Here is a 16,611-nt window from a genome sequence, read left to right as displayed (position 1 = left end):
ACTACTGAACGTGAAAACTGCTGAAATTCTTAATTTTAACCTTTTGTTCACATATGAAATCTTCTGAGAAATATTATGCTGTTAGTTGTTATCTACCATAGTTTATTTATAAACAATAATTTCTACGGTTTTCGTCCGTTTTTGAAATTATAAGTGTAAACATGAACAAACAACTTTTTAAATTATACGTAAAAAATTTCCTACTAAAATTTACAGTACTTCCGATGCTTTTAATGTTTCTCTATTTATTTAGTAAGAAAAGCTGTTTATAATTGTGGAAAATCCACATTTCGGCCTCTCATTTAAATATGTGAATACATTCAGTAAATCTACTATCACAGTCTGATACGGTTCTATGAGACGTGTCCGTAGACACATTGTTTGTTGCAATTGGATAATGCGTTGCCGAGACATTCACTTTCACAGTCCAGGAATTATTTATAACATTTAATTTACAATAACTTATAAGCTAACGCGGATGTCGAAAGCGCTTCATCACATGCGCAATCGTCCATCTTTTCCGCTTCAAATGATCCTACTGGCTCTTCAGCGACACATATGATTCAATTTTTTTGGGGGTATGCTTTAATTTATCACTGGACGCGAAAAGCGGCCACGAGAAAAAAGCAACCATTGTGGCCCCCAACGGAAGGATTTTACCGGTCACATGGTCACCTTAGCGGCCGGTGGAAGACCAGAGACAGTCCCATCTCTGGAGCACAGTGTGAAATTGGCCCTGCGCGTGCTCCTGTCAAGGTGATTTCTTTACATAGGATGTCGTCTTACAGCGATCATCACAAGATGTGCTTCAGTGAACTTTCACGTGAATTATTGCTGTTCTGGGATTATTTGAGCCTATTTCAGAGCGTGAGACTTCGTTATTTTGGCGAACTAGTGACGATTTACTGATTTTTGTGGAGTTTACTACCATTCTGATTACGCAGATTTATGCAGTCTTAATTACAAATTTGTATCTTTTAATCGGAATTGCTGTAGAATATGTTTTCATGGTATTGACTGAATTAAATGGATTTGTGCTGTCGTCTACATCAATTTATTAGCAGCAGATAATAATATTTTACTATTTACTATTATTCATTTAATTGTAATTGGTGTCTATTTAAAATTTCGCTTAAATTGGCAATGCTTAAGCTATTTCACCGGAGGATCACTATCTGTAAGTGTTACTTCAGTTGTCTTAGCTCACTAATATGAAAACGGGCATGCATCGCTCGATTCCGTGACAACGTTGAGCCACATTTTCTCAACACAGCCGTGAGTAGTTCAAATACTAAGCGACCACGAATCCCTTACCTTTAAAAAGTTATAAATGTGGATTCTCGTCAGGGAGTCTGATTATAAAATCCACCTAAAACTGAATTCCTTAACATTTGGTAGGTCACAAATGGTCAATACCAAGTGTCTTTGGGTATTAACCTGGCCAACAGGCTCTCGAGATATCTGACTCGCTGAGAACGAGCCAGTCGAGTCAGAGTTGTTGTTGCTTCGAGAGGTGACAGACCTGTGTACTACATTTCCCACCTCGTGTATCCCCACAGGACCTTCCTCAATGTTGACGTTGAAGCTTGCCACAGAGACATCCACGAAATGTGCTAAAATTGAAAGACAAGGCGGGCATGGTCGGCTGTAGGAGTATAATCAGCGCTAATTGGAGTGCCAAAGCGGACAGAACCCAAATGTTTGGGGCATCTCTGGGTATAATGTACGACCACAACTTCCATTTATTAGATGCTGTCTGCACTGCAACCGGTACATCCCGGAGTTTTTAGAGCACAACTCTACTACCTCTGCTTAAGGCAGCTCCGTCTTCTTTATTTCAGCAGGGCAGAGATCAGTAACGTTTCGTGAGGAATATCCTATCCTTCTCTGAAGAGTGATGTGTACCAATGTTTGGCAGGCCTGCATTTTTGCCTGACATATTGCTCGATAAACATAACTGAGATATGTCATTAATATTTTCTACCAACTGCAGCTGAAACTCAACGTACTTACATAAACAACATGGGTAGGCAGATTCCACAAAAACATATCTAGGCCTTGTTTGATTCCGTATCGCAATATTTTTAGGTAGAGGGTGGGTCTAGGTTTCTCGTGTTTAAATCTCTTATTTCGGGGTATAGAGCTGCGTTATAAACTGCTGTGACATCCATAGAGTCTGATAAAAATTGTGGATATGTCATACGTCTCATATGTGTGTGTGTGTGTTACATTTGTTTCAAATATATTTGGGTTCTATGCTACAGCGAGAAAATATAACAAAAGACAAAACTAAAGTAAAAAATTCTGAGTAGCTTTAACGAGGCCTCACTGTGCATGTATACCAACAGGACATTTCTGTGGTGTTAAACTTTTCCTCGAACTTTGAGTGCGAGCGTGCGATATTACTTCATGGGACAACGCTGAACGGAAATGCGCAACTGTGATAACACTTTTACTTTCTTGTCAATATAGCTTGAAACTACTGTTAGGTCCAAGCATGTTGAATTAACGTGTTGACCAGTTGGCTAAAATGTTCATTCCACTTTTATTAGTTGTACAAGAAGACACCTTGGTGTTGACTATCCATCTGCCAGTTCATCTCAAATATTTGATAACTATATGATTACAGTACATTTAAATCTCCGAGGGGAATGCGCTTTTTGCAATGATTAGTGCACTCTAGAAAGAAAGATGCACTACGGAGGAATTAACCGAATGGGACGAAATCGGAGATGTGACGTACACATACCGTCAAACAAATGATTACACTTTCAGAAAAATTGGATGATATATTCAATAGGAAGAGCTTCACAAATTGGGTAAGTCACTAAAGCGTTGGTCCACCCCGGACACTTATGCAAGCAGTTGTTCGGCTTGACTGATGGAGTTGTTGGGTGTCCTCCTAAGGGATATGTTGCCAAATTCCGTCCAGCTGGCGCCTTAGATCGCCTTAATCTTGGGCTGACTGGTGGGCCCTGCCCTCAATGCTCCGAACGTTCTCAACTGTGGACTGATCTGGCTACCTTGTTGGCCGAGACAGGATTTTCCATGTACGAAGACAGGCAGTAGAAACTCTCTCCATGTGTGGGCAGCGATTACCTTTCTGAAATGTAAGCTCAGGATGACTTGCCGTGAAGGGCAACATAATGGGGTGTAGAATATAGTCGGTGTACAGCTGTACTGTAAGGGTGTCGCGAATTACAAAGAAATGAATCCTGCTATGAAATAAAATAGCATCCCGTACCATCACTCTTGACATTCGGGCCTTATGCCAGGTGACAGGTTGGTACAGCACTGGTGGTTGGGGCTTCTCCAGACACGTGTTCGTGTGTCATCGGGGCTCAGTTCGAAATGGGACTCATCACTAGAGACAGCTCTACTCCAGGCTCCGACGACCAGCGGAGACCTGTCCGGAGGCGTCCCGAACAGTGGTGTGATGCCAACCTGAATATCACCCACCATATGCTCCGACAACAAGGACTGATGGTCGTGGGTGGCATTTCATTTCACAGCAGGACTCCACGGCACACTTACAGCGCAGTGGTGAATCGCCGTATTTTACATCCTTTTTATTGCCCTTCATGGCAAGCCATACTGGTCTTACATTTCAACAAATAACACCTTCCCGCTCGTGACGGATGTTTCTTTTACATGTCTTTGTGCTTGCCAAACCCTAACATAGCCAACAAGGTCGCGGGATTTCTTCCCAATTGAGAACGTTTGTAGCATTAATGTCAGCACCATCTTACCAGCTCGGAAATTCGACGACGTATCGCGCCTATTGGACAGAATTTGGCACTATACCTCTTAGGATGACATCCAACAACTCTATCAGTCAAGCCGAATAACTGCTTGCATAAGGAGCGGCGGTACTTCATGCCTTTGGGAGTCGTTAATGTTTCTTAATAGACATTTTCATTTTCTACATATACAGACTCGCATTCGGGAGGACAACTTTTCAATCCCGCGTCCGGCCATCCTGATTTAGGTTTTCCGTGATTTCCCTAAATCGTTCCAGGCTAATGCCGGAATGGTTCCTTTGAAGGGGCACGGCTGACTTCCTTCCCCGTCCTTCTCTTATCGATGAGACCAATTATCTCGCTGTTTGGTCTCCTTCCCCAAAAACAACCCAACATCAACAGAAATATTAAGTATGGTGCGTGTGCAGACGAGTTCGCGTTTCCTGAAAGACAGTTACAGTGCTCTCTAAATGTTCTCTTACGAGGGTCTGTCATTACATGTGCGAAATGGGAGGGACATCCGTCATGTTTGTACCACGCTGACTGCGTTATGTCCAACAGGATGTCTTCCAATAACTGCAACACCAGTAGGTCTTAGGAACTCAACATAACCGAATGTATTTAGACTTCCATCAATAAAACAGGGACCAGGGGGCCGGTCTTGAAAATCTCGCACCAAACGTTGACAGACCAAGAGGGTTGTTTTTATCCACTTCTTTGTGGCATCGCGAATTTCGGCTAAAGATTAGTGCATACGGCGATGTCTGATATGCTCATAGTTTGTAAACGATGCTTTTCCTTAAATGAAGTTTTGCATAAATATACCGCATCTCTTTTCATTTTTCGTTGGTGACCTACGGAGAACTGCATTTAGTTTTGGGAGTCATTTCCATCAAGCTGTACGTGCAGTGGAATGAAACGGAATTTCGCATTCACGGAATACTCATTTGGTTGACTCCTCTCGTACTTCCGAGATGCGTCTTAGTGAGGTTTGCATTGTGTGTTACTGCTGCTGAAGTGTTAGTTTCAGTTCTTCCATCAGTTGCTCCTCTTATTCCTTGGCATATTTTATTTTCCACACTTACAGTTTCTTGCATTTTTTTGTAATATTCTCAAAGGCAGATCGTGAGTGTTTGGTACGTTCTGAATACTCTTCAGCATACAACCGCACCGCTGCCTTAATAATTCGGCGACATTCTCCGTAAACGATATTCACTTTTTCGACTGTCGTATACATTGCAAATTTCTCAATAGCCTTAAGAGCAAGTTATCTGACTGCTACAACAGCAGAACACAGACTGATGTGCTTCAAGCGTACAGGTAAACACAAGGCTGCGTTTGGTATAATAGGGCAGACATCTGCGGGACCTCTTCTGACGACCGCACGACTGTTATTTGCAGCGCTGTTACCTTGACATTATTTGATCACGTTCCATACGTGGTATGCCGTTGAACTTCTCTTAGAAACTTCGTTCAAATGCCACAGAAAAATGTATATAGTTCCATTAGAAAAAAAATCGGTCATAATTCACTGACTATAAACAATGTAAAGTACTTGCTAATGTCAGAAAATTTACCATTTTTTGCGCTATAGCTTGGCAGAAACGGCACTTAAATATATTCATTCATTCTGGATATGTCTGGCGTGGCCCGTCTGAGCAGCCTTACTCTTTATATATCAGAAACTCTATAGGGTCTGTGATGGGCTTTTTATTTTGGAACAAGATTTATTTAAGCCATAGTAAGGAATAAGTTCATTGAATTATTTGGCTTTTCCCTTTACTTTAGTGTGTACAGAGCTGTAAGTATATTCTGTTAAACATCTTAGCCATGATGGTCCAAATTTACGTTATAGTAGGTCCTATACATTTCTGACGTTATTCATGAAAACCGACGATGAGAAAGTAATGAGCAAATCGTGTGACTGGATGCCAATATATATAGCCATCACGTTAGCTTCCTTTAATTTTCTGTAGGACTACACCATCTGTAAGAAACGCGAACCATGCATGAGAAAATGAAAGCACCTTTAATATATTGCGGCAAACTCTATCAAGAGACAGTGATAAGGAGATGAAACCAGCAGGTCAGTGAACATGGGTGAAGTCCATGTATCAGTAAACATATTGCTACAAAGATGGACGAAAAGGAAAAGTTAGAGGAAACGATAAGAGTAATCAACAATAAATAGCGCTTAACTAACATCTTTGTCAATGAGCGTATTCTGATCAGGATAATATAGTAAGAGAGAATCAAAAAGTTTCCGGTTGAAGATGTTGCTTCAGCGCGACTGCGATTCGCGCATCTAAGCGTCGTCATGAAGGCATGGGTTAGCGTGGCCTTCGAACAGGAACTTTTTGGTCGCTCCTTTATCTTCCGTCGGTTCTTGGTAGAACAACACTATAATGAATAACAACAAACTGGTGCTTTTCATTTATTATATATATGTACATATATTTAATCCGATCAGTTACTTCATAATCAGCAGTTCCGTTTTTATTCGCAATATCACCTGATTCTGAAGAAGCTATTGCAAGTTGATTCTATGTAACAAGTGTGTTCATTCATCTTGTTTGGTGGGTCCTGTCTTTAAGGAGAACTTTCTTGTACATGGAATGAGTTAAGAAAACCTCATGTTTTAGAAATTAGTATTGCACAATCTATTAAAAGTGTACTTTCACTCTAATATATGCTTTTGTGATAAAGATTCTACGTCTGAAAAGTACTACTGTTTCTACAGTTAAACTACTGTTTGTGTTTAAACTTACATGAACTCAGTGATCTTAATCAAAAAAGTAATGCCTCTCTGTGCCTGTAACAATTGACTCCTTTCTACAATGAACATTGATACTTCAGTGGCTGTATATAGATAATAATATAACTTGTAGATAAGTAATCGATTTTCGTAATTTACTTTTGAATTTGTCGTAATTACCATATTCTTATTTTATATCTGATGACAGTATGCTTGACTTTTGTTTTGTCATCCAGTTAATTGGCTGTTCTGTATTGATGAACCTTGGTGCCAAAATTTTATTCTACTGTGTCCTCCACTCTTCGGTTTCAGAACATCATTGTTTCATAACACGATCATGAGATTTCATCAATCTCAGCTCTTTTAGCTCATAATATGTTCCTAGAGGCTTCCATTGTAGCAGTTACAGTTGTTCGCAGTTTGTACTAATACATCCAGACTAGCAGCGTATACTCCTGTGATATTGTACGCGTCGTCCAGGGGATGAAAAAGCCGTGTGTGGTGCAAAAGATCACCGTTTATCGCGTTTCCAGATTATGTGCAGAGCTGACAGAATAGCTGCCTTCAAGTATCTATATGTCGTTTCCTTTTCAGTTTGTTTTCCATCTGAATCGCAAGAAATATGAAGTGGCTTAGTGTTTGTTATCGTTATTGCAATGGTAATTTTTTCCTGTTACAGGTTTACCGTGGCCCTACGATGAAAGCTGGCCACAGTCACTTTGCACCCTGGAGCTACTACGTGTGGCAGCCAAGTGGTACTGAAACTGCGCACAATGCCTTTGACCATATTTAAATTGTGTGTGTGAGCGTGTGTTTGTGTGTAAACTAAGTGATAGCATTCGTCGCGGAGTGCTTTAGGTCTCAGCATCAACAGCGAATTAGAATAAATTGTCGTGAAGTGGAAAAATAAAACAATATGTGATTCCACTGTTGCTTTAAATGATTGGCATTAAGATGCCATCATGGTCATTTGATACATATACAAGAAAACCTATACATTGTCGATAAAATTTTCTCGTACTTCCAGCCACGTCTAATGGTTAAATGTCCACGAGTTTTCAGCCAATTGCTCCTCAGTTACTGTTAATGGCGACTTTCTGGTCATTGCTGCTGCTGTCCTCCTACGACGTCACTGGTGCTCACTCCCGCTCCGTGTCGACTATATAAGAGGGAGAGCTGCAATCACGCGGCAGTCACCACTTGACAGTTGCCGAGGAGCAATCGGCAGAAAACCCATGGACTTTTGATCACTTGATGTTGCTGGAAGCTTGAAAAACTTTTCTCAGTACATATCACCATGAGACCGTGTGTTCATAGAAATACGTTGTTGACACTTTCTAGAACTCATATACGATATTAATTCTTAATAATTATCAAAATGTATTTTCACAATGAAAGAAAATGGTCATTAATAGCTTCAATCCTTCTCGCTTTAAAAAGTAGTGGTAAACTAAATGAATTCCGTATTCTCATATCTGCTGACAGAAGAGCGCTTTAATTGACATTAAGAGATATTACTAATACCTTAACAGATTACATCAATACATCATTTCTATTCATAATTAAATTTTGTAGCCAGACAGATTTACTCATTTGTTTGTATATGCTTGATGTGGGTACAGACCCCAAGGCTGCATTGCAACCAGAGATTATTTGAAAACAGCGACTCTTCTCTTCACACCTAAGGAAATTCATTCCATGAACACAAACCTATAAATAATAAATGTAAATATAAATATGAATACAGTTAAACTGCTATGAGGGGACCTACATCCATCAACAGCATTAATATATATGCTGAAGCCCGTTGCTGTGCATATAAATTTGTATTTATTCATTAAGTATATTATATAATGTAGATTTTATTATGAGATGGAGCCGTAAGGGATGTGAAATAAATAAAAGGTATTGTCATAGAGATACATGCCTAAAAACTAACTTGTTAATGTACACTAACAGGTAGCTAGACATTTACCCCCATATGCCATTGATCATAGTGCCATCCTCTTACTGTGATGTGTAGTGAGTCAGTTTTACCGTTATAAAGCAGTTTATCAGTGAAGAATATGGCACCTTACTAAGTGTTTGAATGATTTTCTCCAGTTACAGTTCTTTTTCATGCTGTGATTCATTTTATGCTTAACTATGTTCACTCTCTCTCTCTCTCTCTACTCTATGCTGCACCCTGTCCCCCCACCCACACTCACACACCAACACACCATATTATTACACATACAGGCATTCGTCTATAGGGCAGTAGGAGTCGTCAAACAGATGTTAGTTCTGGTTGTGATTAAAATCAGCTTTTTACTATCTGTTAGATTTTTTACATCTTTACCTTGAGTAAGTAGTCAAATGTTTATTTAGCTGAATAGCTTCCTGTGCCATACTAAGGCTCAGTGATCAATAATACAGGTCATTTGTCCTTCTAGTATTACATTCATGAGAGTTACTGTTGTTCAAAAATTGAGTTTGATTGTTTACAGTCAACTTCATTGGTGAGTAACGGTACTGTGGTGCTGATGTCTGTCTACCCATATGATAAAAGGACTGTCGGGAACGGTTTCTAGAATTAATGCCATACATTATCTTCATCACACACTTGTGTGAAGCAAATATATTCTTTCTCCACAACGAATTACATCATATTTTGATGCCGCATGACATTATCAAACTAAAACAGGAAAAATAAGTTAACTGTAATTTTCATCTGCAAAATATGGTACTATCATAACGCAGTACTTGTAGAGCACAGACATTTAAGATGATCTGTAACCATCCGGCCAGTGTGGCCGTGCGGTTCTAGGCGCTTCAGTCTGGAACCGCGTGACCGCACGGTCGCAGGTTCGAATCCTGCCTCGGGCATGGATGTGTGTGATGTCCATAGGTTAGTTAGGTTTAATTAGTTCTAAGTTCTAGGTGACTGATGACCTCAGAAGTTAAGTCGCATAGTGCTCAGAGCCATTTGAACCATTTGACCTGTAACATATGTCGTCAAGTTCAGGTTCTTGTCAGTATAAGCACCTAATAATTTCGAATATTCTGTTTCATTTAGTGATTTTCCCTCTTGCATTATTTTTAATGGTGTGGTCAGGCCCTGAGCAGAACTCAATTTTATCGAAGTTCAGTGACAATTCATTTGACAAAAACCAGTTATTCAATTTTAATATTACTTAAATTTTCAAGTGTAGAAGTTTCTCCGTTAGGATTGATTGCAATACTTACGTTATCGGCAAAAATAATTATTCCAACTTCAGGATATGTTATAGCAGGTCATTTACGTATTGCAAGAACAGAGGGAGACCAAATATCGATCCCTGTGGTATACCTGGAGTTATTATTCCCTTTCTCAAGATGCCATTTAATTGTTCACACTCCATTTTTAATACAAAATTCTGCATTGGTTTAGTTAAATAAGATGGTAACCAGTTATCTAGAAAGTCTCTTATATCTTAATTATTTAACTTCTGTCAGAGAATACTGTGAAATGCTCAATCAAATGTTTTTTACTAGTCACCAAAAGGACTAGTTCCCAATATTTTTTAATTTAAATTTTATATAATCCTTAACTGAAATACAAATTGTTACTAAGTATCTTATTTTGAGAGACATGTGCTGTGGTTCGCTCAGGAATAAGGTTAAGCAGAAGTTAAGTGAGATAGGTCGATAATTATTAATATTTGTCTTGTGTCCTCAGAGTTTACTATCTATAGGAGATAGATTTTTATAGGATAATACATACGAGAAGCTTAGTCGCAGTCCAGTGCAGGCCATCGTCGGAAAGACGGGGAAGTTATTAAAAGACTCTAGTGTATCAGGACTCTGGTGCATCAGACAGACTTCTGAAGAAATTAGTGCCTCGTGCCGCTAGACGTCCCAGGGTTTATAGACTACCGAAGATACATAAGAAAGGCATCCCTGTAAGACACTTGTTAGTGCAATCAGTTCGCCCACCTACAGACTACCAAAATCTCTAGCACAGTAACAAGCACCCAAATTGGCACATTGTGAACACCATGTCGATAACTTGAAAATGTTTGTTGAGACCTTTAGAAAACGATGACGTGCTAAACTGACTTAATGGTTAGTCTGGTTGGTTGTTTGAGTCGGGGGAGGGGAAGCAGCAAAGTCATCGGTTCCATCGGATCAGGTAAGTACTGGGAAGGAAGTCGGCCGTGCCCTATTACAGGAACCAACTGTGCATTTATCACAAGCGATTTAGGGAAATCACAATGGTTAGTCTGGACGTAGCGTCACTTTTTACGAGGGTGCCGGTGCAATACACGCTGGATCTTCTGACCCAACAGTTCCCAGCTGCGATCGTCAAGCCGTTCTATCAGTTCTTACTGATGATGTGCTTCCTGTACTGCAGTGAATATTGTGAGATGACAGACGGCACAGCGATGAGATCCCCACTGTCTCCAGCCGTCGCACACTTCTTCATGGGGTACTCTGAGCAATAGGCCCTGAATTCTCTGACGCTGCGTCCGTCTTGCTTCCCGTGGTACAGTGACGACACCTTCCCGACACGAACTCACGGTGGAAATGCACTGCAGTAGTTGCTCGATCACGATTGGTGTCTATCACGACATTAAGATCGCTATCGGAGTGGAAGGGGACGGCGAGCTACCGTTTTCGGACGTTTCAGTTGAGTAGAAGGCGGGAGGCCAGGTTCGTCATTCAGTGTGCAGGAAATCAATGTACACTGATTAGTATTTGGATGCCAATAGTTTCCACCACGAGAAAGCGGTCCTGAACACGTTAGCACACAGGGAAAAAACTATTTCTCACGACGATCACCTGCACCCTAAATTGTAGCATCTGAGAATGACTGCGGCGCCGGAGACGTTGCAGATCCTTTCGGCTGCCGAGTGAATCGGCGGAAGACGCCACGCCGGCTACATTCCTTCCACACTGCGGGGCAACAAGCAACAACTCAGGATGTTTGCTACAGAGACATGGACTGAGACCAGTGTTCTGACCTGCTGTTAAGACACAACATATAGGGTGATTCACGAAGATAAGCAAATATTTTAGTATGTTATTCTACAAGTAAAACTAAAGAAAAAAGTTCACATAGGTCCGAAAATATTTAGTTACGGAGTTACGGATGATAAAAGATTTTGCCTTAAATTTAGCAACTTCGCTAATATGAACTCATCGCAAAACTGTACGAGGTTAAAGTAAAGCACGATTTCCATTTATTTTGTTGTTGTTCATCTACTGAATCTAATGAAACGTGTCTCAGATGTGTCCCTGCAGTAGCTTTCCAGAACATCCAGAGAAGCAAAGACTCAATTTCGTACAATTTTTAATTTATTAACTACTTGGCCCAATTTGTTTTTTAAATTCCAGACAATTGCACGATGTTTCCAACAGAAGTTGCTGAGAATTTAATTTAGGAAAAATGATGGTAATAACGTTAACTGAAGCTGTATGAATGTGTCAGATAATCTGCTTTTTTTAATATGATAGCACACGTGAATCCATGTTAAACCGGAAGAAACAAAGCTCTGTTTTAAGGAAGTTGTACAGTGTACATACAATTTCACAATACATTCACCATAAATGTTCAAAAATGTTTCCACCGAGTTCAGTGCACTTAGCTGCACATGTTTGAGCAGATTTTGTTGTTCGTTTCAGTTTCACAAGGTTGTTTTTAATTTCGTCTATTACATTCATAATGCGAGCAAGTAATGCTCCAAGTGTATTGACTTTGTCCTCCTAAACTATGTCTTTCATCCATCCCCATACACAAAAATCCAGCGGTCTAAGGCGCTGCAGTCAAGGACTGTGCGGCTACTCCCGGCGGAGGTTCGAGTCCTCCCTCGGGCGTGGGTGTGTGTGTTTGTCCTTAGGATAATTTAGGTTAAGTAGTGTGTAAGCTTAGGGACTGATGACCTTAGCAGTTAAGTTCCATAAGATTACACACACACACACACACACACACACACACACACACACACACACAAATCCATTGGTGTTAAATCTGGCGATCTGGGTGGCCACAGACGTATAGCAACACCACCAATCCATTTCTGGGGAAAATGTTCTTCAATGTGTAGTAGCGACGTTGGTGAAATGTGGATGCGCGCCGTGATGTTGAAAATACATTTGCAATCGCGTAGCAAGTGGAACGTCTTCGAGCAAGCGGGGCATTTCTTCTTGAAGGAACTGAAAGTACGTCTCGCCAGTTAGACGTCCTGGGAAAATGAATGGTCCCATAAAGTGTGTGTTTGTTATACCATACCACACATTTGTGCTATATTTCTGCAGTAAATTGCATTGCACTGTTGCATATGGGATTGATTCAGACCATATGTGCTCGTTATGTAAATTGTTCACACCATCTCGATTAAACTGTGCATCAGTAAATAAAATGTATTTGTGTAACCGCCAATTAGTATTGAACCAGTTGCACAATTCGAAGCGAAGGGCAAGATCTCCCGGATGTATATGATGCACTTTTAGTTAATGGTAAGGATACAGATAATTGTACTTCAGTGTACGCCATACCTAGATTGTGAAATGTCTAATCGGTGGGAGGTACGTCATGTACTGGTACTCGGGCTACGTTCAGCAGGATCCATAATATCCCCATCATCGTCTTCACGTATGGAGCGTTCGTGCTGATTATGAACGCTAGGTAGAGAACCTGTTTCCCGTAACAATGGAAATACTCCCTAATGGTTCGTGCATTCGCAATACTCCGATTTGGATAACATACGAGATAGTCGTTAACTGCAACCGTAGCATTACCAACACACTTGCCATAAATAAACACCATATCGACGTATTCCTCTGCCCTAAATTTGAAAGGCATCTCTATTTCATAAATAATCTACAAATTACAACAGTTAGTATGTGGTTTCACTTCAATACACTGTTGTTATTATGTTCTTTTACTGAACAATACAGAAAACTAACTCGTGACAAGGTTAGGAAACGACTGAAACAACTCACTAACGGTTGCCAACAATGACATAAGCGTTTCTACATTCTTAATGGAATGTAAACAAATTTACTTGTATAATAATCTTGGTTTCTCTGGATGTTCTGGATAAATTCTGCAGATACACGTTTGGGACATGTTTTATTACATTCACTAGACCAATAAGAGCAAAATAAATGGAAATCGTGCTTCACTTTAACCTAGTAGAGTATTGAGATGGCTTCATATTAGCGAAGTTGCTAAATTTCAGGCAAAATCTTTTATTAGCCGTAAATCCGTAACTAAACATTTGAGGACCTATGTTTATATGAACTTTTATCTTTAGTTCTATTGGTACAATAATATATTAAAATATTTGCATATCTTGGTGAATCACCTCGTATGTTGAAGAAGACAAAGCTCTACCAATGCCCATTGTGTATGGTGTACCCTGTGAATGTGGTAACATCTCTTTACTTCAAATTAAGAGGGTGTGCTGGAAACTAATGTCTCCGATTTTTTTGTGAAAAGTCTTAAGCTTTCTAAATAAAACAAACTTTACTACCACTCTACATCTTTATTCTTCATGTCTACATACTCATTTTCCAACATAGTCACCCTGGCTATGAAGACGTTTCTCCCGACGAGAGACCAGTTTGTTGATAACGTTACTGTAGAATATTTGACTTCGGTGACTCAGCCACAACCTCACCTCTGCTTACTCTGCTTCATCACTATAAAACTGAAGTCCTCGACGCCGTTCTTTAAGTTTTGGATACAGGTAAAAATTGGATGGTGCCAAGTCGTAACTATACGGATTGTGATAGAAGACAGTGAACCGGAGGCGTCGGATTGTAGCAGATGTTGCAGCACTCTTGCGTGGGCTGGCATTGCGAGTTTCATAGAGGACGAACTCTTAGAATTTGTGCTTTCAGTTTCCGGAGGGTCTCTCACACAGCGCCATACTTGCGTCATTCACCGCCACGTTACGCACTACATTTCTGAGCCCTCGAACGGCAGAGGGTCGCAACTTGCGTTAGCGAAGTGGAGAAGGCGACGGAGTAATATACGTGACATGCAGTGCATCAGCCGTAATTGAGAACAGATTAAAAAGTTCAGAGGCATTACTTTTCAGCACGTCCTCGTATTTACGGAGTTTCTGAGTGATACCCAGGTAATAAGTTCAGGATATGTAAGGATGAAACATCAACACGTGGAAGGGAGATCGTTAAGATAGTTCGTCGTTTTCACCAAATTAACGTTTATTTAAGAAAAGTATACTGATCAGTTAAATTCCAGATTAATAACAAAATGGAGGCCATCAGAATTATAGTGACAAATAAAGTGACAAACAGTTGAAATTTACCAATATAAGCAAGAGAGAACAGTATTCAGTAAACACAAAGCATCTGAGTTTATAACAGTAAGAATGAAATTTGAATCGTAATTTACAGACGTTCATGAGTTAATTCCGCGAAACTCGCTAGCCTACAACCCTAGCGCCAGTCGTTCAACCCAGATGTAGCTCCAGGGAACAAGACAACTACTCAGCTTTTTCTGGGTATGACAGACGACGCGGCAAAGCGCTCCCGCGGCAATAACTTAGACCTCGGGCGTTGGGCAGGATGCCGCCAAGGTAGGGGCCCAGATGACGCGGCAGCAGACCACCAAGGAAGACTCGAATGTTTTGCTATCAGCTGGTAACATTGGTCACACGCGAGGCAGCACTCTCAAAAAATAACAGAATATACACTCACAAGTGATGAGACTCGCTTTAGCAAGGTAAATACAACTCCTAAACTTAGATAAAATAATTAGTTAAAGCCAAACTTAAATAAATAAACTAACATATATACGCCTTCACAAGACTTTTAATCAGATTGGGGGAAACTCGCTACGATTGACAGATGGAAAAAATGGCTCTAAGCACTATGGGGCTTAACATCTGAGGTCATCAGTCCCCTAGACTTACAACTACTTAACCCTAACTAACCTAACGACACCACACACATCCATGCCCGAGGCAGGATTCGAACCTGCGACCGTAGCAGCAGCGCGATTCCGGACTGAAGCGCCTAGCACCGCTCGGCCACAGCGGCCGGCGACAGATAATTACAATGGATTTTGTTGTACACAATAAATACATACGTCTCAGTCTAGGTAAGATGATAAGCGAGTACATGCAACTGACAAGTTGCAGGTACAAACAGAGCAGTTGCAATTAACCCTTAAGCAAGGCAGAAAATTTCACTCAATACTAGTCCTACGTAATTCAGTTATGACTAAAACACATCAACATAGGTTAGAATAAATACACTTTTCTACATCACAATTAGATTTCAAATTCATACCCAGTACCATGACATTGCCACCGGGTATAGTGGCACTCACAGGTGTTACCACTTCAATTCATAACATCGCACTCCAAGAGGGTAGACACAAGTGGTTTACCAGTTAACAGAATCACGTGGCTTCAAAGAAGACGCACTAACAACCATTGGCCACTCTCAAGCTAAGGCACACTGCACAACAAACAAATACATGTTATTCACTGAACACGACACAATAATACTGCGCCAATTTTCCTTTAAACAATTAAGCACAGGGTCAGAATATCCGTAGGCAGTATGTTACGGTGCAGTATTCCCACCGTCAATTATCCTTTTAACTCCTTTTCAAATAACAGACGGAGGCCCCCGTTACCAGAGCTCCAGAGCGCGACCTTCGGCACCTCTAGCGGCTGCCCAACATTCGACAAGTCGCTCGGCGATCCGGCTGGGTACACGCGCTGTCCATCCCAAATCTGCCCAACCAAACACCGCCGCCAGGCACTGATGCTCCAGTCGTCTTCCTTCCGTCACCTGCCGTTCACAAGTCACCCTCGTCGCGCCGAGCCTCCACGCCTCAACCAGGAAAACCAAAGATACGCCACAAGATAGCTGACGGCCAGGCCAGCAAACCGAGCCGCCACGGCTCATTGAGCATTGTACTGAGTAGGAGCGTCATGTTAAACAAAGGAGCTTGAGAAGTCGACCGTAACTGTCTCTTTCCTGCAAAACGGGCATAGAATATAATTTGAAAAGACTAGAATCTTTGCTCGTATATCATCACGTTGGGGGACTGTCATAAAACAGACGGCCGAGATTAAAATAAACCGCAACAATTTGCACAGAGATGAAGGGTAC

General features: G+C 40.8%; 1 protein-coding gene across 1 annotated transcript in view; it reads left to right on the top strand.

Moving 5' to 3' along the window:
- LOC124545534 overlaps positions 1 to 7,410 on the top strand; it is a 57,041-nt gene extending 49,631 nt beyond the window's left edge. The window contains exon 3 of the mRNA XM_047124482.1: positions 7,175 to 7,410. Within this exon, the coding sequence (XP_046980438.1) occupies positions 7,175 to 7,288 (114 nt within the window). The 3' untranslated portion in view covers positions 7,289 to 7,410. The remainder of the gene's footprint in view (positions 1 to 7,174) is intronic.
- Positions 7,411 to 16,611: the final 9,201 nt, after the last annotated feature.

Source organism: Schistocerca americana, chromosome 8, assembly GCF_021461395.2.
Source record: "Schistocerca americana isolate TAMUIC-IGC-003095 chromosome 8, iqSchAmer2.1, whole genome shotgun sequence".
NCBI classification, from domain to species: domain Eukaryota; kingdom Metazoa; phylum Arthropoda; class Insecta; order Orthoptera; family Acrididae; genus Schistocerca; species Schistocerca americana.
Note: the sequence above shows the minus strand (reverse complement) of the source record. Positions and strands in the feature narration are given on the sequence as shown.